Genomic DNA, 27047 nt, shown 5'->3' with positions numbered 1-27047 from the left:
CCTCGCTGGCGGCACAACTCCCTCCTTTTTAAAATCACTCCATGGGTTTCCTTCTTGCTTGGAAGTGGGGTAGTTTTTCATCACATTTTTGTATCCTGCCCTTTCATGAGGGAACTCCCAAGTGGTGACATGCCGACTTTCATCCTTGCAACAACCCTATTGGGTAGGCTAAATTGAGAGAGACCGACCAACCAAGGGTTCAAACCTAGGTTTCCATGGTTCATGTCTCTGTCTGCTACACTAGTGCTCTTCAACCTTTCCATTATAACCTTTTGCGATTTACTGGGCTCCATGCTGTCATCAAACATGTGAGGTCACTGACAGGATAGAAACAGAGGGAACCAGAGATGTGACCTCACTGTTTGGAAGGCCTGGTAGCAGGCAGCAGAACAAGAGAGTTTAGGGATTGCGTGGGCCAAGGCTGATCACCAGGAGATGTAGTGTGGTGAAGGGCAAGTCCAGGGTTAGATCAGTGGAAGAATCTTCTCCCCAGCTGAGTGGCTTGCCCTTGCCGTCCAGCTGTTTTCCTTCAGCTTGCATGCAAAGAGAGGCAGGAGGGGTGCAGTGCTCTTGCTTTCTTTGTATGGACATAGCAGCAAAAAAACTACGGTGGCTGTGCAGGGGCTGGTGGCCCACCTGATGGTCCCGACCCATAGGTTGAAGACCACTGGGCTAGTACTCCTACACATGTGTGTAATAATAAATGACCTGAATGCATTCCCCCTCTAAGGGCTGGTCTAGCAAATCCCATTGAAACTGTTTTCTTTCTACAAAGTGTTAAGTTAGGGCCTTCCTCAAAGATTTGTAGCTAGTTGATGAAAGGTACGAAACCTTTGTTGCTTTCATCCAGTAGTTTTCTCTGCCTTTCATAGGGACCAGGGAAAGAATGTTGCCCTAATCCAGTTGGCAAAATGTAGGAAGGTATCTGCCCTACCTTTCAGTGAGGTTGCTATGTGTTGTCCCATATTCTCTCCTACCTCACTTCTGTTGCCTTGTTAGACAGCCTCCCCGCACCCCATTGCAACCTACAGCATGGCAGAGATGCAAGGGCTGGCCTGTCTGTGTTCTGTGCTCGTGTAATCCAAACCTGGTACGTTTTGCAACCTGGATGCAAACGGTATAAATCTTGCTCATTTGCTGGTGATTAAGGAGCTGTGCAAAGGTTTGGAGACCCACCCATTTCCAGTCCCTGAAAACCTTGTTCAGCTGGCATCAGCATTGTTCACAGGCATGTAAATCTATTCTTGCAGTTGTCATAAGTTCTAGGCACCTTTTTTTTTTACTGAGATGGGCAGAGTACTGAAGTCTGAGCTCTGGACCAGCTTCTGCATATTGATGGGATTTGTGCAGTAGTGGCAAAGGGCAAGAGGGAACTCCAGCAGACAAAGAACTTTGTCTTGGTGAATGTTGGAGGCTTTCCATCATTGTGACTCGGAAGACCTGCTTGAAAATTCCTAAACCAAATCATGTACGTTTCTATCTGCTGCAAAGGACTCCGACAACCCCGACTTGAGAGACCGTGGCTACATCTACTGGCGCCTGCTCTCCACTGATCCTGTGGCAGCCAAGGAAGTGGTGCTGGCCGAGAAGCCCCTCATCTCTGAGGAGACAGACCTGATCGAGCCAACCCTGCTGGATGAACTGATCTGCTACATTGGCACCCTGGCCTCTGTCTATCACAAGCCCCCGAGTGCCTTCGTGGAGGGGAGCAGAGGCATCATTCACAAGAGCCTCCCACCCCGAACAGGCTCGTGAGTACTCAGTCTTCCTTACTCCACTGCTGGTGTTAGAGAATCCAATGCTTAGCTGTGGCGTGCAGTCTCTAGCTCTGGGTCTAGCCTCACTTCCTAAAGTGGTTGTGGCAAGAGCTCTCTATCTCATACTGATTGTATTTTTTTATTTCATATACATTATTTATAGGCCTTTGTTGCTGATACTCAAGAAGAATTAAACTAAGTCAATAAAATGGGGCATCCAATAAACAAAGCAATAAGGTTTGGATTGCAGAAATCCGAAATGGAGCTGAAACAAAGTATAAGCAATTTAAACATTGCACGTTAAATATATCGAAATTACAAAGTAGGTGCATAGTTACAGCAACAGACAGTACACAGTAGTGTTGACCACAGTCCTTTACCAAAGCATCTTTCGGAACCATTTCACTACCATACAGCATGTTTACCTGTGTATAAAAAAGCCTTCCTGAATAATTCAGTTTTGCATCGTTTGTGGAAAGCCCGGAGAATGGGAGCTTTCATGATCTAGTCAGGCAGGCCGTAGCTCTGCTTCTTTGGTGTAAGCTTATATGAAGGGCTGTCACCAGCTTAAAGTAAGCTTAATCAACTAAAACTTATATGACCTATAGGGATTTCATATGAATAAAATGCTTTGCAAATGAAAAGCAACGCATCTCTGTTTTTGGACGATGTACGTCTTAACGAGAGCCATTCCCTCTAAAGCGAGGGGACAAAGGAATGCTGTTTCTAAGATTGCCTGTGTGGAGAGATATTAAATATTTAGTATTAAATGTCTGTTCAAAAGGTGCCCCCGAGCAGCAGATGTTGACACTCCATTTGAAGTGTTTAAAATCCATTTTAATTTGGCTAAATGTGTCAGCCGTAGTGACAAGGAAAGCTAAAATTAAGAACCAATTTCTGCATTCCTTTGATTTGCATATACTATGTGCTTTGAGCTATGGGAGAAAATATCCAGCTTCTCCCCCTCCCCCCAAGACATTAATATGAGTTGTGGTTTATATACAGTTGTGTAAAAGGAAGTACCATCCTGCTCTCAAAAAACCTGATTGGATTACCTGGCCATGATTTATTTGTGATCATCAGTGCTCAGCATTGTCTACCGAATCCTTCAGACTCCCACAGGAGTTTGATAGCAGTACATGAAGCTCTCTTGGTCTGTCAAGGTCTCTGTTGTCTGCTTTGATTCCCAGCAGGTCTCCTGGGTATCAGGCGGCGGAGGCCTTTATCACCTACTCTCTGATTCTTTCAACTGGGGATGCTGGTGATTGAAACTGGGGTTTTCTGCATATGTTGCCCCCATTGCACATGCAAAGCAGATGTTCTACCTCTAAGCTATGCCCCCACCACAAACACAGGGAGAGACTGCATGTCTTCCATCCATTAGTCAGCAGACAAGGAGATCTTACAAAGGTTTTGGGGAAAAGCTGACCAAGGAGACCTATTATTGAAGAATAAATGCATGTCTCCCTTCCTCTGAGAACTGAGAGACAGTGTTTCCAGAAGAGCAAGCACGTTCAAAATATGTATAGGTTGGAGCTGTTGTTAAGTAAATTCCACATACATTGTAGCTGTGGATTTGTGTCCCTTTCCCCCTGTGCATTGTAGGGTGGTTAACATTCTCAAAGATCTCTTGAAATGAAGTGGGCAGTTTAATTACACTGTCTCACATTTTGCATGCTTCTCCCTTCCTTCCTTTCTTTCTCCCAACCCGGCAACACAGAAGTGAGAGTGCAGAGAGCCCAGATGTCGCTCCTGCAGGGGCTCCGCCTTCCGAGCAACCCGCTGTCATCCCCACACAAGGTGACCTCCTGGGTGACCTGCTGAACCTCGATCTAGGACCACCAGTGAGCGGCCCTCCGATTGCCACGTCATCCGTGCAGATGGGGGCTGTGGACCTTCTGGGTGGCGGCTTGGACAGCCTGGTAAGTCCTAGCAGCCTGCATGTCTCGCGTGACTGGCAGTTGGTTCCCCTGGAGTTGCAGCCTCCCCAGTGTTGCTGTATGTTGCTTCAGTAGTGCCCTGCCTTTGCACGAGTGTGCCAGTGAGGAATCCGTTGGTAGGCCCTTCTAACGGGGCTGCTGTTGCTTTTGGTTTGGTTATTTCACTTATGTGTATGTTGTCTGTAATATTTGGGGGGATATTTCATGGAAAGGGCAGGTGACAAATATTTCAGACTTTCTCTTTCTTGATACCAGAAATGATTAGGTATGTATGGGCAGTGTATAGCCTTCCAAAAAAAGCAGGCCAATCATTCTTGCAAATGTTTTAAAGTTGGCTGGTGTAAAACAGAGGCTGAGCAGAGTTTATTAAATGTGCAGACTATATAAAATAGACCTTCCCTTTTGTTTCTTAGAATGTGCTGGCAGGAGAAGCACTTTGAGGAGATGGTCTCATTTTACTGTAGTGCAGCTTGTGATTAGCATCTGTGTAAAAGAGTCATGAGTGGCTAACTTCTTTCTTTCATCCCTCCCTTTGTTTGTCTCTTTTTTCCCCTCCCTCCTGGCTTCTGTCTCTCTCTGCATGTGGCTGGCTCTTCTCTGCACCATTCCTGCTTCTCTGCTTGGAGATGGGGGACGAATCCGAAGGGGTACGGTTCAGCCCTCTTACTAGCTTCCTAGAATGTGCCCTGCCACTGAAGATTCTCTTCTTTCATTTTAGTAAACTTGGGGGTGGGAGAGAGTGTTCAGCCATCTATCACCCTTCTCATTAGTAAGGAGAACTTTTTCTTCTAAATATTGCAAACCTTGGGATCACTTGCCCAGACCCTTCCTAGTATTTCTTGTGGCTTTACCAAATACTTGCCATATTTTCTCTGTTAGACTTCACAACTTTATGTGGCTTGCTTCCAAGAGCTATAGGTTCATAATTCTCTTTTAGCCTCTGTTTGGTTCTTATGCAAATCACCATCTCAGGTCACACAAAAGACAGATTCTACTCTTAGTCTAATGCAACTCTTTCAGCTTCCTCCGAAGAACCCTGGGAATTGCAGGTTGTGGGACAACTAAACCTGTGGGACAAAACCCTGATAGAAGGGGTTTTTTGTCATGTTGCTTAACCTGATTTAAGCTTGAAGCATAGAATGCTAGTAGTGACCACTGTGGTGGAGTTCTCACAGTTATCTTAAGTACAACACAAATCTAGCAGGAAAACCACCATCGCTACCCTTCCCCAAGGAAAAAATGAACCTAAATGAACTGGGAAACTGCTGCTTGGTTCTGCTGTAAATGGTAAAACCAAAGCTCTCTGCCTTCCTTATCCTGTTTTGCTTTATATGGAATGTCCTGATGCTTAGTTATGTTTGCACATAGGCATAAAACGTAGCCTTGTGGCTCCAAGTGACAAAGCTATTTATATATTTTAGCACATTTTTATTTCATCCATTCCCTAAGGAGCTCAGGTCAGCATACATGGACCTCCCTCCCTCCATTTTATTCTCACAACAACCCTCCAAGGGAGGTTAGGACAAGAAAGGATGACTGGTCAAAGTCATCCAGAAAGTTTCATGGCAAGTGGGGATTTGAACTTGGCTTTTCCCAGTCCTAGTCCAGTACTCTAAGTGCTGCACCGCATGGCCTCTGTTCATTATGGTGTTTAAACTGAGTTCCTGAGCATTGTGAGCCTCTGAGAAGCATCCAAGGAAGCTCACCACAGAGGGTTTTCAGTGAGAGGACGGAGTGTGCTTTTAAGCGTCCCTGAAAGATGGCCAGCCCCACTCGCCGAGTCTTCCTTTGCAGCACAGAGATGCTTGTTGTGGGAGGCACACTTGGGTCATGTACAACAGTGAACAACTCCCAACAGGTGGCCAGTATCTCAGGTCATGCCCCAGAATCCTTTACAACCAGTCCTGAGATGGGCAGACAAGAGATCCTCGGCTGATAATTCTGTGTGAATACAGTACTCTGGAGGTAGGAAGTTGAAAGCCCAAGTGTATAAGCCCTTCTGCTCCCTGAGTGATGCCTCATATCCTGCTCCTGTCTCTTCCCTGAGCCATCACATTGACACATGTCTCCCTCCTGCCTTCCTTTTGACACCTTGCAGTAACTGATGCCTTTCTTCCTGGCAGATGGGAGGTCCCAGCTTTGCAGCTCCCAGCACAGTCATGCCCCAGAACTTAGGGGCACCCCTTGGAGGTGGTCTGGGAGACCTCTTTGACCTGGCTGGCAGCGTGGGCACTCTGTCTGGATCTTATGTGGCTCCCAAAATGGTAAGTAGCACTGACTTCTGAGGCTGGCTAGTAACCAGAGCCTAGCTCCTGGGACCATTGCTCATTAAAACAGGTTCCTGGAACTCTTCTCCTCCTTCCCCACCAAGTGTGTATTCAGTGGCAGTTTCTGAACTGCATGTCTAGTGGGGGCACTTTGTCTTGGCTGGCCATTACAGCTCCCCAGGGCTGCTGCCATATCTTGTCACATTGGTTCTCAGTGTGAACGGAGCCTCTCTGTTGACACTCCACAATTGAGGCTGCAGGGGACCATTGGGCTCAAATAATGTGGTGGGTGCGTGTTTGGTACCTTCCTCTATTAGGTCTGGCTCCCAGCTGTGAAAGCCAAAGGCCTGGAGATTTCAGGGACCTTCAGCCGCCAGGTGGGCTCGATCTCCATGGACCTAGTCCTAGCTAACAAGGCCCTGCAAGTCATGTCTGAGTTTGCCATCCAGTTCAACCGGAACAGGTAAAGCTCTTCCACCTCCCACTTCCTGTGCTTAGTGTTCCCCCTCTTTCCCAAAGAAGCCCCCGCATTCAGATAGGAGGTAGCTAGCCGGCCTCGCATGATGAACCCTGAGTGTCTGAGTGGCTGCTGTGATGAGCTTTCCTGACCCTCTAAGAAGTTGACTGAAGAGGCGTATCTGGTAGGGAACTAGATCTTCCTGCAGGACTCCACTGAGGGGGGGCCGGTGAACCAGACGTTGCCTAGGGCTTAAATGGACAGTTTGGGATAGATATGAAATGCATTCCAATTTTTTGGAGGGGGTGTGTGTGAAGGGGTGTGGGAAATGAATATTTCAGTGGCCTTTTTGCAAAACTGCTTAAGTTTGTGTCAGTCTTCACATTTGGTGTGTTCCCCCCCCCCCATAGCTACTGTTGCTTCTTTCTAGACTAGGATAAACAGATATGATGCATGAGGTCTGATCATAGATACCTGATAGTGGTGTTCTCCCCACCCCAAGAGCAGGGGAGGGGGGCAGTGTTGACCCTTCCCTCTCCCACTGCACAGTTTTTCATCTTAATTCTCACCCTTGAACCAAGTGCTATAGGCACATGTATATATTTTCCCCCTGCAAGACTAGTAGTTTGGGTGGGTAGAACAGGAAAGCTTCCTCAGGGCTGCTGCTGCCCCCAATATAGCAGCTTTTATAGTGAATATAGAAATGCCTTAGGAGATTGTCTTGTGTTGCAACTGTTTTAATCCTGTTTTGTTGGGACTCACAAGATGAATGAGATGTCACAGTTGTATGTAGCCAATCAAGTCTGTCAACACATTGACATCGCAGAGGACAAGTGAAAGTAATGTAAAAGGATAGGTAACTTTTTTTATTTTTTACAATAAAGCTTGGCTTACTTGTCAGTGCCAAAAAAGCTCACCTTGAACTGAGTAGGGTCAGTTCTGCAACGAATGCATTGCTTACCTTGAGAAGTGGCAAAAAGCTGCCAGTGGCAAAGAATTTGTTCTCGCCAGGCATCTTTGGCAACATCTCACATCTAAGCTTTTCATCATACTGAGTGGCAGTCGCCTGGCATCTCAACTCCCACTGCCCACACCACATACAGGGAGAAATCTACCACTGCTAGCATTTGTCTGTTGGTCTGGGTAAGCAGCGCGTGCACCAAGGCACTGCCCGTTGTCTTTGTGATGTTCTTCTTCAGCTTCGGTTTGGCCCCTGCTGCTCCCCTTCAGGTCCACGCCCCTCTTGCTCCAAACCAGAGTGTGGAGATCTCCCTTCCCCTCAACACAGTTGGCTCAGTCATGAAGATGGATCCCCTTAATAACCTTCAGGTGAGCAAGGAGACCTTCCTGAGTTAGTAGCAAGTGGCGGACTTGAGATTTACAACTGAGTGCCCTTCTCAAGGGCAGTGACATGAAATGGGGAAAGATGACCAATTTAATTCCTATTTACAGATACCAATAGTTAGCTCTTCCTCTGAGCAGCAAGAAGAATAACTTTCAGGGGAAGTAACTTCCCCTAAAGAGAGCAACCGGCTTACTTTTGGAGATCACTGCAAAGTGAACTGGCCAGCGGTTCCTTGATAGTAGCATGTTGTTAATACTGAACATTTATGCAGAATTTCAACAGTTCAAAGGGCGTCATGTGTTATCATTTAATCCTTATAACAGCCCTATAAGGTATGCCAGTATTATCTCCGTGCTGCAGCTATGGAGGAGGGGGGGGTGTAAAGCACAATGCTCTCGTCCTTAAGGCCACCGAGTGGAGGGGGCTGTGACAGGTGAGATATGAACTAGGAACCTCCTGTCTCAAACAAGCAGGCCTGGATGAAGAGCTGACTGCACAAAACATCGCGTATATTGAGAGAGGTTTATCCGTCTCTTTCACCTTTGCCTAAAAGCAGGGCTGTGCTATGCCAGTTCTGCTCCCAGGTAATCCCATTCTGCATTAAAAATAAATACTCTTGGGTTGTGCACTCTGGTACAGCTTCATCTTCATAACTTTGACTTTACTAGTTGCTGAGGAAGCACAATAATAATAACAACAACATTTGATTTATATACTGCCCTTCAGGACAACTTAACACCCACTCAGAGTGCTTTACAATGTTGTTATTATCCCCACAACAATCACCCTGTGAGGTGGGTGCAAGAAGCAAGGTGGTGCATTGACACCCTGCTTCCAACTACCTAACCTTATTCAGCCTCCTGTCTGGCTTCTGGGATTTCAGTCATCCTGCTGATTCACTTCTAAGCTCATCTTGAGTCATAAGAGCCAGAAACTTGATTTTTTTAAAATTATAACAAATTTTGTACCTATTTGCGCTCCTGCAGCATAGAAATGAAATTGTGTGTTTTTGAACCCAGTCAACGTATTTGTAAACTGAATAGTTAAGAGTGTTCCCCTCTATATCCTGGATGTAGGGATGGGGGAGGGACTATATTCTGATCTATCCTGGAAAGAAAATCTTTCTCCCTCCAGGTGGCAGTGAAAAACAACATAGATGTGTTCTACTTCAGCACCCTCTACCCCCTGCACATCCTCTTTGTGGAAGATGGAAAAATGGGTAGGTTGTCTGCCATGGAAGTGGCAATGAGTAGAAAATTGCCCTCAAAAAGGAAGGGGCGTGTAACTGAGATTTATTGCTTTCCTTCGTGTGAAGGACTTCTGGTGGTGTTTTAGTCTCAACCGCCATGCACATTGCTTAGTGAACTGCACGGCTGAACAAAGGTGTGAATCTGGGGTACCCAGACCGAAACCTGTTTGTGTGCAGCATGGGGAACAGAAGTGTGTTCTGCAAAGGAAAGTCACGTTGGAGGCATTCTCCACTTTGTGCCCCTTGGATTGAATGAGCTTTGTGCAACATGGATTTCCTTCACTCCCTGCCAGTATGTTACAGCCAGTCATGACATCCTATAGGAGGGGATAGGGGTTCCCTGGTGAAGCTTGTATTACAGCTAACGGGTGCAGAAGCATCTCTGCTGTAAGAAAACATGGCCTCCTCTCTGAACCCTACCTAGGCAGAGGAGAAAGCAGGATAGCTCTGAACTATTCAGCAGCTGCTAAGCTGATGTCTGCGTTTTCGGGTGGGCGTGTGGAGCTGATTGAGAGAATTCATATGTATTCCATTTTAATCCCCGAGCCTACTGTGCACCATTGTTTTGTTTTCTGCACTGGCTTTAAATGCAGAGGGCCAGGGGCTAGAGGAAAAAGTGACGTGCGCACGTTTGAGACTCCTAATGAACGCTAGGTGGGGCTAATGATCTGGTACAGCAGCCGGATTCTCTTCAGAAAACTTCCTGGGTACTTATTTCTTACTCTGGAGTTGAACGGGTTGCGGGGGGGGGGGGGGGGAGTAAGAATTTTCATAGTCATTGTGACCTTTTGTCCTCCTTTGGAAGGTCACTATAGCCACCATCCAGAGCATCAAGATATCGCTGGAAGGATAGGTTAATGGAACCTCCATGTTCAGAGGCAGTGTATCCCTGAACAGTGATGTCAGGGACAAAGTGGGCAAGGATATTGTCCTGATGCTCAGAGTACTGACCTGAAGTCTTTTCTGACACAAGGTGATTTTCTTTTTAGGCCAGGTATCCAGCAACTAGCATGATGTGTGTCTTCGGAAGGGATTGCCCTCCCCTCCCTAGGGTTTAGCCGTTGTTTTCTCCTTGCTTCCTCAGAGCGGCAGATGTTCCTGGCTACCTGGAAGGACATCCCAAATGAGAATGAAGCACAATTCCAGATTAAAGACTGTCCGCTCAGCACAGGTGAGAAAAGAATCACCTAATCTTGCTTGGCTGGAGTCGTTGCAGTTCATCTGCTCACACCCTGTGCTCCTTCTCCCCAGAACTGAAATTGGCTTAAGGCTGGTTCCCAGGCAGTCCCCCTCCTATCCAGGCATCTAACAATTTCACACCTGTCTGCTTCTAGAACTAGAACCGTCCAAAGGTTTTGTGGCCATTCTTTTATGCAGTGAGCCTAAAAATCCTCCTTCACATTCTTGAACAGATTCCATTCTTCTCCCTTTGTCGTTGTCTTTTTGTAATATGCATTGAGAGAATGGTAGATAATGAGTTTGAAATTGAGACGTATAACATGATGATTAAGGTTGCTGACCATCATTCCATGCCCCTAGTCTGTGTTTGTCTTGTGATCAACTGCAGTAGATCTGATCAGCATTTAATAAGTTTTCTGGCCCAGTGGGAGGATGAAAACACAGTTGGGAAGGGCCCGGAGCAGCTAACTCAGAACAGGGTTCCCTCATTTATAGAAGAGCCCAAGCAGGAGACTTTTAAGTGTTTCTAATATACTTAGTTGGTTTAGCTTTTTAAAAAAAAAAAAATTAAAAAATATTTATATGCTGCCTTTCCATCCAAAATAGGGTCCCCAAGGTGGCAAACAGATAATTAAAACATAACATTTAAAATGCAAATCTCCCAGGGGATGGAGTTCCAAAGTTTCAGTGCCACGACAGAGAAGGTCCTTTCTCTGGTTGCCACCGATCTAGCCTCAGGTGTTGGGGGCACCCAAAGCAAGGCCTCCAGGGATGTGGTGGGTTCCCCTTCATCAGCAGTCTTCAAGGAGTGGCTGGACAGATACTTGTCGAGGATGCTTTAGGCTGTTCCTGCATTGGGAAGGGGGGTGGACTAGATGATCTTTTAATATTCTATGACCCAAGTTGATGGATAGGTTCATATGAGAGAAGATGGTCTTTAAGGTATAGTGGTCCCAAGCCATATAGGCCTTTAAAGGTCAGACATATAACCTATCCCCCCCCTGCATCACACAAATCACATTTTCAGCAATTTGTACAACCATGTGCTTTATGAGCCAGAAAATGTGTAGTAATAGTAATAGTAATAGTAATAGTAATAGTAATAGTAATAGTAATAGTAATAGTAATAGTAATAGTAATAGTAATAGTAATAATATCTTCTTGCGCAGGCAACCCTTGCAATAGTACACACAGACCCAGTGACTCCCACGCTAGATTCCTATCAACAGCTAGTTTCCGCTAACCCTAAAATCAGATACAGGTTATGTCAATCCAAGACAGACTATAGGGGACCCACCACCAGAAATGAAGACAAAGGGCCCCAAAAGTGCAATGATACTTTTTAAAAAATGGAATTCCCTTTCTTTCAATCAAAGGTATGTGTAAAAATGCATCATGAATTTTCTATAAAATCTTCCTCTGGGGAAATCAAAAGTAACATCAGCTGTGCCTTTAACAAAAATATTAAAATGGTGCAACACAAAATGAATAATATACTCTAAAAATCTTTAGTTATTAAATAAAGGCTTTGAAATGCCATATGCCTAAACTGAGTTTTGGGTGAAATGTTGTGCTATCAGCATTTATAATTTTTTTTTGCATAGAAAATTGTGTTCCTTTTTCAGGAATTGTTTTTTATAGAGGTAAATTGCCAAAGTACACTTGGGAATATTTACAAACTTACTTTTTGCTTTGACAAAAAATGCCTGGTATATGACCAACCGGTGTCGCTCCAGTATTGGCCTATCTACCCTGATTCCATATCGGCTTCTGGGCACAATTCAAGGTGCTGGTGTTGCCCTTTAAAGCCATATATGGCTTGGGACTGGCATGCCTAACTCCACTTTTGCTTGGATTTACTTACTTCATTTACACTCTGCCTTTCTCCCCAATGGGAACCCAAAGCAGCTTACATTATTTTTCTCTCATCCATTTTATCCTCACAGCAACCCTGTGAAGTAGGTTAGGCTGAGAAGGTATGACTGGCCCGAGATCACCCAGCAAGCTTCCATAGCAGAATGGCGATTTGAACCTGTGTCTCCCAGATCATAATCCAACAATCTTAACTACTACACCATGCTGCCTTGTGGGGGATAGTTAAGAAGGTCCCCTCCCATATAGCCACCCACTTCCTATGCCTAGATTCATCCGAGAGCGCGTGTTCCTTGTGTTATTCAGGATCGGGACTGCTTAGGGCTGTTAAGGTTAAAACCAGCACTTTAAAATCATGGCAGAGAAGCAGACTGATGCTGCTGCAGATGTCATTGAATTGGCTGCTGCCACTGCATTCTGGCCAGTTTGAATTTCCAGGCACTCTTCAAAGGCAGTCCCATGTAGAGAGCATTGCAGAAGTCCGATGAACACATGAATGACTGTGGTTTGGTGAGTCTAGAACATTAATAACAAGGACAAATGTTCTTTTGCTACTATCTTGCTCGGTGCTGCTGTGCCAGTGACTGGTTTTCTACCTTTGTGTTTCATATATTGTGGCAAGAAGCTGCTGTGGTTAGCTTTTACACTCGTTCCTTAATTCCCCTTTAAGGCAGTGTGAACATTCAAGCCAGGTTGATTTGGAATGCTGCCTGGGGTTTAATGAGAAAGCTGCCATGCTGTGTCTTTTGCACACTACAACAAAACCTCCGTCAAGGTCTCCTTTTCTGTCGTCAAACTTGTCAGAACCCCAAAACTGAGAGGAGAAATCAAGGGCCGTACCGTAGATTTTGGGGTTTCTTCTTGCCTTTCCCCCCAAATTCCATTTCCCTGGGCTGACAACTTTCTATGTGAGTTGTTAGGGAGGTGGCCAAAAATGATATTAGGCATAGTAGAGCCACTTTACTGGTTCTCTTTGTGGGGGAGGCAGGGTGACTGTCATCATCTCCATGCTGAAATTGCACCCCCAGCCCATGGCAATTCATCTGAGATTTCCCCAAGTACAGCCTACAAACTGGTTACAAAGAAAACCTTGACCATAAGGGCTAGAACCTTTTTTTTAAAGTAAAAGTCGGGATTCTTCAAGGCATCGCAACAGGGATACTAAATCCTACAGGACTCCCCACTGTTCTTTACTCAGCTTTAGGGAAATAATGTAAGTTTCTTGAAGGTAGATTTTAATTGTTGCATCCTGATCCTTGTAGAACTGGCCTTGATTTGTTAAATTATTGTGAATCACTGTGTATTGTGGGTTTATTCCTATGTTCTAATCAACACTTCCCTGGTTCTATGAAGAGCAAGATATAAATATATTAATTAAAATTCCATCCTTGCAGTGCAGTTGATACAGTCCCATAATCAGAGCTGTCAGCTAAATGAAATACTTCTGCACTGAGAAGCTGGGTGAATTATGCAAATTTTATTACTGCTTCTATATAATTTATTCTGAGTTTTGTAATTGTGGATAAGGCGCAGAGACCCAGTCCTCAGCCATCCCTCTGGATCTTGCTTGCAAGCCAGTCTTTGCAATCACAAGAGTACAAGCGTGATTGCTTCCTGGCTAAAGATGAAAATTTGCAGAAATGTTGAAGCTGTGAGGAAAAAAATGATTTCTGAAACAAAATGGAAATGTTGGGGAAATACTTATATATATCAAACCTAAAAAACAGTCCCATGACGCAGAGTCAGAGGAGTTAGCCGTGTTAGTCTGTAGTAGCAAAATCAAAAAGAGTCCAGTAGCACCTTTAAGACTAACCAATTTTATTATAGCATAAGCTTTCGAGAATCAAGTTCTCTTCATCAGATGCCTGATCAAAACTGGGCAGATACAGAAGAGGAGGGGGAAAGAGAGAGTGGTAAGCTGCAGTACTGCAGTCCAGGCTCTGCTCATGACCTGAGTTTGATCCTGGCGGAAGCCGGGTTCAGGTAGCTGACTCAAGGTTGACTCAGAGCAGACCCACAAGTGACAAAAGGCACAGATTGGACACTTGTCAGCTTCCCTCAAGTTTTGATGGGAAATGTAGGCATCCTGGTCTCGCAGCTTCGCTCTCTGACTGCTGTCCAATGGACTTTTCAACTGTCACTTCTCCAACATTCCGCCAAGCCGCCTACATTTCCCATCAAAACTTGAGGGAAGCTGACAAGTGTCCAATCTGTGCCTTTTGTCACTTGTGGTTCTGCTGTCAGCCTTCCATCCTTCCAAAGTTGGTAAAATGAGTATCCAGTTTCCTGGGGGTAAAGTGTTGATGACTGGGGAAGGCAGTGGCAAACAACCCCGTAATAAAAAGTCTGCCAAGAAAACATTGTCATGTGATGTCCCCCCATGGGTCAGTAATGACTCGATGCTTGCACCTTTACCTACCTATCAAACCTAAAATTTTACTTAATGAACAACATAACATACATCATTTATAACTTAGTCAGCATATAAAATTGTACTATTTGGTATATTTTATGGAATTGGAAAGTATAAATATGTTCATTTTGAATTTAAAAAATTGCAAGTATGCTTGAGAGAATTGAAACTGTTGTTCTATGCCTACCATAGCACATGTATCTTTAATTTTTGGCTTCTTAGAATTAGGAAAAGATAAACATTGATAGAAAACAAATTATTTGATCAAACTGTCACAATAAGTAGGACTGCCAGTAAGTTTGGATAGTAAGCTAAACATTGAAAACACTAACTCCTTAATGCATTATGTTATGTGTCTATATGATTTGTTGCAAAAATTATTTATATTTAAACCAAAAAAATTGTATGTCTACACTATAAGAGTTTTTTTCCAGCACTCCCCAAAATTCCCCAATTTTTCCATTTGGAAAAATTGAGAAAGTCCTCTGACATTTTCATGCTATATATCTTGAATATGAAAAACCTTACCTTTAAAAGCGTTTTACTCGTTCTAAAAGAGAAAACATTTCAAAGTTTTTTTTACAGTGCTCCCTCAAATATTCCAGTTTTCCCAGGTTTTTTCTTGGCCTTCACATCTCTCTTTGCAGCCCCCCCCCCTTTTTAAATGGGAGGTAAAATTCACAGCAAGCTGCATTTTGCATCCGCTACCATATTCTGTGCTGTAGTGGCAAGCATCAAGTCCTGCTTGAGAATACAAGTTGGTAACAGCTGTTTCCATTCCCCCCAGATGCGGTTAGTAGCAAACTTCAAGGCAGCAATATCTTCACCATAGCAAAGAGGAATGTGGAGGGCCAAGATATGCTGTACCAATCACTCAAGCTGACCAATGGAATCTGGGTCCTGGCAGAGCTGCGAATCCAACCAGGGAATCCAAACTTCATGGTAGGTTTTCTTGTGTCTCAGTAAAATGTAAAGCAGTTCCAGAGGGTGGCTGCAAACCTTCCCTAACTTTGTGTGAACTGAAGATTGCTTTTTGTGTTCTGGGTAGGGGCTAGTCCATCATCTTGTAAGAATCTGCCTCCGAGTCAGAACTTTGGTACCTCTAGCTTGGTACTGTCTACTCCAACCAGAAACATTTCCCAGCTCTGCTATCTGACAGTTTTAACTGGAGATGGAACGTTGTATCTCCTGCATCTAAAGGATGGTTGCCACCACCATAGAACTGTGTTCCTGCCCAGGATTTCTAGTCCATACTGTAGCATCCACAGCATTTACCATGTTGACATGGTGCTATCACACTGAGTATCTCCCTACCCTGATAGTGACCTGGAATGCAGGGCTGGGACAGCTTACAAACTGGTGTTCTTTCAACATAGTAAGAGATTTAGCAGGTACAGTACCAGGATAGGAATTTAACATGTCAAATCAGCTGGGGTTTTGAAAACAGGGACGCCTGAATTCTCTCTAAAATGTGGCAGTTGAAGTGTAACAAAAGATGGATTTCTTTCTATGCTGTCACTTTCATGCTTTGGGTTAGATTCTAGCTGATACCCATTTCCACCATCCCCAGTCATGCTGCTTTTTATTAAATCCAGGCCAGGATCCCAAGCCATGTGGCATAGTAAGGCAGCCACATGGAGGCTAAATAGGAGACTGATGTATCGGACCCATGCAGTGCACTCCACCAGGAAGTTCTCCTGCACATGCCCTGATTTTAAAAGTTCTGTTGTGCCCCATACGTGTTCAGTAGCCGGCATGTTGAGTTTTCAGTGGCACTAGGTGCTAAGGCATGTCTATGACTGCAGCCCTGCCTGGATCTAAAGATCTTATGCCAGTAGCTCTGTGAGCCCCCCAAGGTGGGCTTGGGAGGCATTTTTCAAACACTCAGGCTGCACAGCAAATTGCATTTTTTTTTTAAAGACCAAAAGGAATTTGAGAAGCAGTTTATGGTGCAATGTGGCACGACAGTTCACAGCCCGGAACAGGGTCTAACACCTTACTGGGTGCTTGCAAGCCATTGAGTGTGCCTTAAAGTAGCACTTAAAATCTTTGTTCCGGAGCAAATTTTTCAGAGCTGGAATCTTGTCTCTAGGTTGTCAGGTGTGCAGCAGCCCATGTTCTTTGGGATGCTCTCTCCACTCTCATGGGCTAAAGGGTTACGTGTTTGGTCTCTTCTCAAATAACCTTATTTTGTCTCCTTGGCAGTCCGCCACAGATGCTAGATCTGAGTCAAGGTGCCAGTTGAGAGTTTTAATTTCAGCTGCTGAAAAATATTTTATATACACATTTTAATAAGGTGGATTTTTTTAAAAAAAATGCTTCCTGCCTCTCAGTCTGAAAGTATGAGACAGCTAGCTGGAAAGTTAAAACCAGAGTAACTTGGGTTAAAAAAATACACCAAAAGGATAAAATTAAGCATGAGACCCATCAATAAATAACCTACAGAAAGCACAGGAGATGACTCGGAAGCCCGCATGAGACCTTCCCCTAGAATCTGCTGCCTGTATTTCCAGGCCTCAAATGGCTGTGGTGGAACGCTCTCCCAGTTTGGATCCTGCATGTGTTCACAAACACACACATTGTCCAAGTATGTTCTGAAAGCCCGGGATTGGCACCCGCTCCCCAGCTGAGTGTTCACAGAACGTGGAACCTGAGCATGCATGAAATGACTGTATGAGAATATATTCCTTATGTGGGGCAGTTGTACAGTTTTCTACCCCGTCCAAAACAGGACGCCATGATGTCATTGTTCTGGGAAGGTATTCCTTGTACTGGATACAAATCAGCAAACAGGGCCTTGGGGGGTGATAGAGTGAGAGAAGGAAAGATCACGGGCAGTAACAGGTAAGAAGGCAGTGTGACTGCAAGAGGGAGGCCTTGGAGAGCCTCCAGGAACATATGCTGAAGAGGACTGGCTAGGAAAACTTACGTGAGGCCTTCAGGTGAGGAGTCACATGGACGGCATGAATTGACTCTGCTTGCCTTGTGCAATTTGGCTAAATGAGACATGATTAGCCCTAACCTCCTTGCCTCTTCACCCGTTCCCCCTGGGTGCACTGGGGTGGCTCGTTCTCTCTGTTTGGGTGGTGAGATGCTCTCTCTGCTTCTGGTGACAATGTCCTCTTTGTTTTTGTTGCGGCATGTCTGTCCACCTGCCCACCACGGGGCTCCCCTTGGCATTGCAGGATTTGGAGGTTAGCAGAACATTTGTGCCTCTCTCTCTTGATCTTCTGAATCCAGCTGCCTACTCACCACTTCATCCCTAGCATTTAATTAACCCTCTTGGCTTGCTTCTGACACACACCCCTGCCCCAGCTTGACACATGCTAATCGGTAACAAATCATGTGGGTGGGTGGGTGAGTGAGTGCATGTGTGCAGGGATCAAAGGAAGCAGGTACAGCTTTTTCAGAGCCAAAAAAGTCATCTTCACTCTGCACTAGATGGTGTGATACCCGTTTCTAAAGTGTTAATGTAACACTGCTAGTGCTGTCTCTAATAAGCAGTAGCCAAGCAGTATCTTGGACTAGGATACAAGTTCAGGAAGTTCATAGCATGTTTATGTTAGTGTGGAGCATCAACAGATTGGAGAGGGGAGAGGAAGAGCTTGTTACCTGCCATAGGTGAGTGGGCCAGTGGCTATTTGCAAGCTCGCTGTTATTGGATAAATTAAATGCAGCTGCAAGGTTTTAAAAAGACTCCTTTAAAACGATGGTTGTTGGGGGTTTTCCGGGCTGTATTGCCGTGGTCTTGGCATTGTAGTTCCTGACGTTTCGCCAGCAGCTGTGGCTGGCATCTTCAGAGGTGTAGCACCAAAAGACAGAGATCTCTCAGTGTCACAGTGTGGAAAAGATGTAGGTCATTTGTATCTACTCAGGAGGGGTGGGGTTGAGCTGAGTCATTCTGTAAGAGTTTCCCAGGGTGTGGAATGCTAATGGCGGGAGGCTTCACTGAGTCATTCTGTAAGAGTTTCCCAGGGTGTGGAATGCTAATGGCGGGAGGCTTCACTGTATCCTGAGGAGGTTCTTTTGCATATGGATTGGTGCTTGATGTGCTAATCTTCTCTGCAGGGCTATTGTCGGGTGTGGAGTGTTTTGTTGGCCTGGTGTTTTTCAGAACTGGAGCCCATGCTCTGTTCATTCTTAAGGTTTCTTCTTTCCTGTTGAAGTTTTGCTTATGCTTGTGAATTTCAATGGCTTCCCTGTGCAGTCTGACAAAGTAGTTGGAAGTGTTGTCCAGTATTTTGGTGTCCTGGAATAAGATACTGTGCCCTGTTTGAGTTAGGCTATGTTCAGCCACTGCTGATTTTTCAGGCTGTCCAAGTCTGCAGTGTCTTTCATGTTCTTTTATTCTTGTCTGGATGCTACGCTTTGTGGTCCCGATGTAAACTTGTCCACAGCTGCAGGGTATACGGTATACCCCTGCAGAGGTGAGGGGGTCTCTGCTGTCTTTTGCTGATCGTAGCATCTGTTGTATTTTTCGGGTGGGTCTGAATACTGCTTGAAGGTTATGCTTTTTCATAAGCTTTCCCATCTGATCAGTAATTCCTTTGATATATGGCAAAAACACTTTTCCTGTAGGTGACTGTTTTTCCTTGGTTGTTTGATTCATCCTGGGTTTGATTGCTCTTCGGATTTCATTTCTGGAGTAGCCATTTGCCTGAAGTGCGTGGTTTAGATGATTAATTTCCTCATTGAGAAAGCGCGGCTCACATATCCGTCTTGCACGATCCACTAATGTTTTCATTATGCCTCTTTTCTGTCGGGGGTGGTGATTGGAGTTTTTGTGTAAGTACCGATCAGTGTGAGTTGGTTTCCTGTAGACCTTGTGACCTAACTGAGAGTTTGCTTTGCGGATGACCAAGGTATCCAGGAATGAGAGTTTTCCCTCACTTTCTTTCTCCATTGTGAATTGTATGTTCAGGTGGATGTTGTTGAGATGATTCAAAAACTCCATCAATTCTTCCTCCCCATGGCTCCAAATGATGAATGTATCATCCACAAACCGGAACCATACACTGGGTTTGTGGGGTGCTGATTCTAGAGCTGTTTTTTCAAAATGTTCCATGTAGAAGTTTGCTATAACTGGGCTGAGTGGGCTCCCCATGGCATTCCACACCCTGGGAAACTCTTACAGAATGACTCAGTGAAGCCTCCCGCCATTAGCATTCCACACCCTGGGAAACTCTTACAGAATGACTCAGCTCAACCCCACCCCTCCTGAGTAGATACAAATGACCTACATCTTTTCCACACTGTGACACTGAGAGATCTCTGTCTTTTGGTGCTACACCTCTGAAGATGCCAGCCACAGCTGCTGGCGAAACGTCAGGAACTACAATGCCAAGACCACGGCAATACAGCCCGGAAAACCCCCAACAACCATCGTTCTCCGGCCGTGAAAGCCTTCGACAATACACTCCTTTAAAACCTTCATTGTCATTTACTTCGCTCTCAAGAGTATCTGCGGAACCTGCAATTCCTCCTCATGCTTTCTCGAGCCATTCAATTCCATGGGACTTACCTCTGAATAAACATGTATTGTGTCAGGTTGCATGTCTCATTTGTGACATGGGCTGCATTTACACTGCAAACCTTAACTGGGTTTTTAACCTCGTCGGCAGTTGTAGTCCGTCCCCACCCAGCTTTGTTAGAGCACTTCGCGCAAAAGCATCACATGAGAACTGCATTTCTCCAGAGGGGGGTCCATGACTGTTGTTAAAACAGTTCCAAGTCTTTGGTGTGGGCATCTGTGCCTTCAGTTTGGGATGGCTGAGTAATGACATAGGAAGGCATCAGCTGGTGTGTGTGGTGAAGCATAGAGGGAAAACTTTAGTCTGGGAAACGGAGGTGGCCTTGGGTAGTTTATTGGCAAAGGCTTTGCCTCCCATCAGCAGCTGAAGCTTTTCATTTCTTCAGATAACTTGACTTTAACTGTCCTCTTTCTTAATTTCTTAGCATGTATTTTTTTCTGCCCCCTCCTGGATTCCATTTGCTCCGGTTATTAACACAGCTGCCTAGAGTTAAAAATTGGTTGGCAAACGTTGGCTCGTTGCATTCAGGTGTTCTCCTCTCCTCCTTCCCCCACAGCTCTCTCTGAAGTGTCGTGCTCCTGAAGTCGCACAGCACGTTTTCCAAGCCTATGAGACCATCCTGAAGAACTGATGTCCTCGGCTGCCATCCTCCTTCTTCCCCCCCATCCCCCAGATTCCCAAGTGGAAGAAGCAGTAATGGTTTTATTGGGACCAAGACCCCCTCCACGCATGCCCCCTTTTGTCTGCGAAAGGAATGAACTCAAAAATCCAACATATTTGAATGTCCCCAAAACTGTCTCTCATCTCCTAGTAACGGGAAGCTTTGGGGCATGAAGGGGGGGCAAGGGTCCCATCTTTGGCCTCAAGGAATGGGGATGTGTTTAGAAGAGAATGTTTGGAGGAGATGGGAGATCTGGCAGAGCTGCTTTGTATGTGTGCTGTGTCCTCTCTGCCATCGTTGCCCCATTCTCCAGAGCCCTATACATTCTTCTTTTTTTGCCCATGTATGCATACAGAAGTCATGTATGCATACAGAAGTCAACACCATGCTGCAGCTATGCAGCGGGGAAGTCCCATGCACCTTTTAGCATCACCTTGCTGTCTTGCTATTTTCCCAACCAAATAAACAATCAAAGCTCAAAAGTGCTGAACTAGGAAAGCAGTTTGTGTGTTTCATTGTCAGCTCAAGAAAGTTGGGGGGGGGCGGCGGCAGCAAAGACCATGCATTTTAGTAGCCCCTCTTCTCGTGGAATAATTATCCAGTCCTTTTTAGTTTTTTTGGAGGGTGGGGGGTATCTCTTTGGAGGGTTTTGTTTAAGCTTCTGTATCTGGGTTCGGTTCACATACACAGGCGGAGAGGTGGATACATGGTTCCTTGAGACTGCAAGTAGGGGATTGTGTGGCTATATGAAGGAAATTCCCCTTCCATACAAACCTAGTGTTATTGGAGAGAAGGCTATAATTCTCCCTGGCACCTAGTTTCCTGTTAGAATTTGTGAAAGTTCTTGGGTCCAGAGAAACATCCAGTGCTGGCTTTTGGTATTAAATTGCAAACGTGAAGTGTGGTAGATAAAAGTTTAATAGCATTGCGTCAGACAAGAGAACCTATTAATATTATTAGCCCACCTTTCTCATTGAGACTGAAGTCATAGGAGTAGGATTACAGAACTGGAAAACAATGTAAGCACACTAAGGCATGACACACAATAATGAAGAAAGGGGGATTATAAAGGAAGAGGACTTTATAGTAAAGAAAGGTGGTGTATCTATTGCAATAGACTACATTACTGTCCCTTACAGAAGCAACCTCTTGTGCTGTTCCACTGTTGTGGGCAGGATTCTGTATCAATCCCTTCATGCATCACAACCCTAAATAACCAGCTAGCAGAGGGTAAGCCATGCAATAATTAGTGGTTAATAAGCTAAGTAGCATCAATTGCCAAGATTAGCCCAAGCTCCTCAAAACACAGAAGCTGAGCTGTGTTGGCCCTGCTTAGTATTTGGATGGGAGACCACCAAGGAAGACCAGGGTTGCGATGCAGTGGATGGCAATGGCAAACCACCTCGGCTTACCTGCCTTGAAAACCCCTTGAGGGCTCACCGTAAGTTGGTGGTGACAATGGCACATGATTATTAATAAAGCTAAAGGTGAGTATTAAGAAGGCTGGATAATGTGCTAGAATTACTGCATGGATTTATGGATGGCAACTCAGGTTTCATGGGGTGACGTACTTTGTCCTTTCCTTTACTTCGACTCACACAGACACCTTATTTTAACACAGTAGAAGAGTTAAACGGTTTATTATGATTGAGTAATGCATTGTAAAAGAGGAACAGTTTTCACAGTTAAACTGGGCCTCAGTTCTCTTTAAGAATTATTACAACATCCCACCCACTCCCATGGTTACAGAACTTACAGTCTGTTTCTTCTGGTGTGAGAGGGAATAATTTTATTTGGGAGAGGCTCACTAAATGCTGGGATCTCGGATTCTTTCATGACAGCCATTAGCATGCTGAAAGGGATACTGGAAGTCTGGCCATGCCTTGACTCAGACCCTGAGGGTAAGGTTAACTGGTATCAGGATTCTTCTACCCATCCATAACCTACTGTCACTATAAGATAGACTAACCAGCCTACCACAGGATACCTAGTCCTGTTCTCTCAGTGTATCTGGCTAAGCCCCAACTGAACACAAAATTTTCTATTTTCTGACTTCCTCTCACCACCTTCCTCCTACCAAGGATCCATAGCCTCTCTTTGGTTCAAAACTCTACACCCCAGGGGATGAGAGTTTGGCTGTGACTGAACCAAAATTGAACCAGAGAACCTATGGGCTGAAACCAGAGATATTATCAAGGAAGAATATGCAAAGACTATTCCTGTAGCCAAAATAAAGAAGAAGCTTAGATGGCTGACTGAGGAAACGCTTAAAATTTCTAAAGACAGACAAGAAGCAAAAGCAAAAGGGGACAGAAATAGTATCAGAACGCTACATGCAACTTTTCAGCAACATGTACACAGAGACAAAGAAATTATTATAATAACTAGTGCAAAGAAATAGAACGAGAAAAAAGGAAGAATATCTGTTCCACAAGATCTAGGAAATCAAAGGCTAGGGATGCTGAAAAATCAACACAGAAATATAGTATCCAATCAAGATAAAGGAAAGATGGAAACAATACACTAAAGAACTATACAAAAAAAATTTAAGGATGACAGATTCCTTCAAAGAAGAATATTTTTGCTCAAGAACTAGAAATCTTGGAAAGTGAAGTAAAAGCGGCACCTAAAGCAATTGGGGAAAACAAATCACCTGGAGTTGATGGAATATTAATAGAGCTATTTCAAGCTACAGAAACTGAGTCCATCAAAATCTTAACAAAACTGTCAACAAATATAGAAAACAAAACAATGGCCCACCAACTGGAAATGCTCAGATACATTCCAATTCCAAAAAAAAAGTGATGCCAAAGAGTGCAGCAACTATTGGACCATTGCATTAATTTCCCTTGCAAACAAAGTGGTGCTCAAAATCTTACAACAAATACCCTTACTATATATGGAACGAGAAATGCCAGATGTTCAAGTTCGATTCAGAAAAGGAAGAGACACTAGAGATCATACTGCAAATTTACAATGGGTAATAGAGCATACCAGGGAATTTCAAAAGAAAATCAGCCTGCAATTTATAGATTACAGCAAAGCTTTTGACTTTGTGGATCATGAAAAGCTATGGATGCTGTTAAAAGAAATGGATGTGCCACAACATCTGATTGTTCTAGTGCACAACTTGTACTCTGGAGAAGAGGCTGTTATTAGGACAGAATATGGGAAAACAACATGATTTCCAATTGGCAAAGGTGTCAGACAACGATGTATATTATCTCCCTCAGACAAGGATGTATATTATCTCCCTATCTGTTCAACCTATATGCAGAACATATCGTAAAGAGAGCTGGATTAGATTTGGAAGAAGGTGGAGTGAAAATTGGTGTAAGGAACAGTAACAATTTAAGATATGCAGATGACACCATGTTACTGGCAGAAAATAGTGAAGACTTGAAACAACAACTGATGACAGTTAAAGAAGAAAATGCCAGAGCAGGATTACAGCTGAATATCAAGATGACAAAAGTAATGGCTACTGAGAAAGTGGACATTTTTAAAGTTGTCAATGAAGAAATTGAAATTGTTAAAGACTTTCTATTCTTTGGTTCAATCATCAACCAAAAGGGAGACTGCAACCAAGAAACCAAAAGAAGACTGAGACTTGGAAAAGCAGCCATGAGGGAACATGAGTGCACAGTATTACATCTGGGCCACAAAAATGAGAAGCACAAATACTGGATGGGGGATACACTTCTGGGCAGTAGTATATGTGAAAGGGATCTTGGGGTAAGAGTGGACTGTAAACTGAATATGAGCAGTCAGTGTGATGCGGTGGCAAAAAAGGCTAATTCAGTCCTGGGTTGTATCAAAGGGGCCATAGCGTCAAAATTGCAGGAGGTCATAGCCCCTCTCTATACTGCCTTGGTCAGGCCACACCTGGAGTATTGTGTGCAGTTCTGGAGGCCTCACTTCAAAAAGGATGTGGACAAAATCGAGAGGGTGCAGAGGAGAGCGACAAGAATGATCAGGGGTCTGGAGACTGAGCCCTATGAGGAAAGGCTGAGGGCCTTGGGAATGTTTCGTTTGGAGAAGAGGAGGTTGAGGGGGGACATGATTGCTCTCTTTAAACATTTGAAAGGCTGTCATTTGGAGGAGGGCAAAGAGCTGTTCCAGTTGGCAGCAGAGGGTAGGACGCGAAGCAATGGGCTAAAACTACATGCACAAAGGTACCGGCTGGATATTAGGAAAAACTTTTTCACGGTCAGAGTAGTTCAAAAGTGGAATCAGCTGCCTAGGGAGGTGGTGAGCTCCCCTTCACTGGCAGTTTTCAAGAAGAGGCTGGATGAATACTTGTCAGAGATGCTTTAGGCTGATCCTGCACTGGGCAGGGGGTTGGACTAGATGGTCTGTATGGCCCCTTCCAACTCTATGATTCTAACTAGAAAAGATCCTTAAAGAAAAAGATGTCTCTCTGGGAACCAAGATCAGCATAATGCACACTATGGTATGCCCCATTACTTATGGACGGATGTGAAAGTTGGGACAGTGAAAAAAGCTGACAGGAAGAAAATGGATTCATTTGAAATGTGGTGCTGGAGGAGAATTTGGTGGATACCATGGACGGCCAAAAAGTCAAATAAATGGGCTCTAGATCAAATCCAGCCTCAATTCTCCCTAAATGCTAAAATGACAATACTGAGGCTATCATACTTTGGTCAAATCTTGACAAGACTCTGGAAAAGTCAATAATGCTAGGAAAAGTTCAAGGCAGTAAGAAGAAAGACCTAAAAAGAGATGGCTTAACTCAATAAAGGAAGCCACATCCTCCAGTTCACAAGATCTGAGCAAGTCTGTTAATGATAGGATGGTTTGGACATCTTTCATTCATAGGGTTGCCATTAGTCGGAAGCAACTTGACGACACATAACATACACACATACATGGATTTTGTAAACACTTCCGTGATTAATTATCATTAATTTTTTTGTCTCCAGTAAGATTGGTTAATGAGAGAAGATTATCAAGTTTCTTATTATATGCTAATATACTATAATAATGAGAAGGGAAGGCAGATTGGTATAGCTTGATCTCGTTGGAAACTAAGCAGGGTCAGTACTTGGATGGGAGACCATCAAGGAAGACTCTGCAGAGGAAGGCAATGGCAAACCACCTCTGCTTTTCACTTGCCTTGAAAGACCTTTGCTGGGGGTGGGGTGTGTGTGTCACAAGTCAGTTGTGATTTGATGGCACTTTACACACGCACGCACGTGCACGCACACACAATAATAATATAGTTCTTACAAAGTTCTAATCGGAGCACCAAGCCCATTACAACCTATGCAAAGAAAAAAAGAACAACAGCTGCACTATCATCTAATGCAGAAAATAGATTGTTAGGTGTCAGGCCACTCTAGGACCACGCTAATGGTCTTGTAAATGGCGGCCCCTTTGCGCAGCATTCTGTAGCATTCTTCTAGAAGGGAATGCTGTTATGCCAGCCTGGCTGGAAAATGCTGTCCAAGTCCTTTGCTTTCTACAGGGGTGGTTCTGCAGCTGTAGTGAGGCCTCCAGACACAGCAGAGAAGCTGTTCACAGATATTGCTGTTCAGTGCCAGGGAGCTTGCCGCAGGATACGTGCCTCTCCATGAATTTATTACTGTTGAGATCTCATGCATGCCCCTCTCTAACGAAGGGCTTGTGGCAACATGGATTTGAGCTGCAGAACTTTTATGGATTATTAATCAATGGGTCAGTCGTCAGTGTGTAAAGTGGCACGTTCTCACCTATGCAAGTAGGCTCTCTTACGCTGGTGAACTCTTGCTCTGAATTTTGGTGCATTCTGGCTGTTATAAAGGGTTGCAGGTCCCTGTGCTGAGGCGATATTTAAACCAGATTTCCCTCCTTGAACATAATTCAGGACACAACATCTCCTCTGTTGATTTCTCCTCTCTTGTGGGAAGCTACTATCTGCATTTGACAGTGCTCCCTTTCACAAGTGGCATCTCCCCCCTTGGCATAAAAGTTGCTACTCTTCCCCTTCCCCCCTTCTTTATACCCCTCCCTTTTCCTATCCCCTGGGCATTGTTTCAGCTTGTTTTGTGAAAATACTCCTGGTCCTCAAGTTGCCATCTTTCTCTATGTGCCTGAACACTTGTCCGTTGACCCAATTTTTTTGCTGAGTTGGTTGAATCATTTGTAAGAACAGCTTTGCAGATGTGTGACCATGGCAGCCCGCCAACTGAAGAGGCTGCTTCAGAGCCTTAAAACTCTTACCAATAGCGAACCGCAACACAGACGCTTAAGGAAGTCCTGCTGGCTTGTCCCAAAGGCCTGCCTAGTTTTGCATGCTGTTTCCAACAGTGTCCAGTTGGATGGTCCTAGGAAGCTCATGAGCAAAGCACGAAGGTCACATCCCCTCTTCCTATGC

General features: G+C 44.5%; 1 protein-coding gene across 1 annotated transcript in view; it reads left to right on the top strand.

The window, feature by feature from the left end:
• The window catches only part of AP1B1 (adaptor related protein complex 1 subunit beta 1), a 55010-nt gene extending 33841 nt beyond the window's left edge, over positions 1 to 21169 (top strand). Inside the window, exons 13-21 of the mRNA XM_054996015.1 lie at positions 1492 to 1751; positions 3478 to 3679; positions 5821 to 5961; positions 6282 to 6427; positions 7621 to 7750; positions 8901 to 8985; positions 10100 to 10186; positions 15267 to 15421; positions 20567 to 21169. Coding sequence (XP_054851990.1) covers positions 1492 to 1751; positions 3478 to 3679; positions 5821 to 5961; positions 6282 to 6427; positions 7621 to 7750; positions 8901 to 8985; positions 10100 to 10186; positions 15267 to 15421; positions 20567 to 20641 — 1281 coding nt within the window. The 3' untranslated portion in view covers positions 20642 to 21169. The remainder of the gene's footprint in view (positions 1 to 1491; positions 1752 to 3477; positions 3680 to 5820; positions 5962 to 6281; positions 6428 to 7620; positions 7751 to 8900; positions 8986 to 10099; positions 10187 to 15266; positions 15422 to 20566) is intronic.
• The last annotated feature ends 5878 nt before the right edge of the window (positions 21170 to 27047 follow it).

Source organism: Eublepharis macularius, chromosome 13 (genome assembly GCF_028583425.1).
Source record: "Eublepharis macularius isolate TG4126 chromosome 13, MPM_Emac_v1.0, whole genome shotgun sequence".
NCBI lineage: Eukaryota > Metazoa > Chordata > Lepidosauria > Squamata > Eublepharidae > Eublepharis > Eublepharis macularius.
Note: the sequence above shows the minus strand (reverse complement) of the source record. Positions and strands in the feature narration are given on the sequence as shown.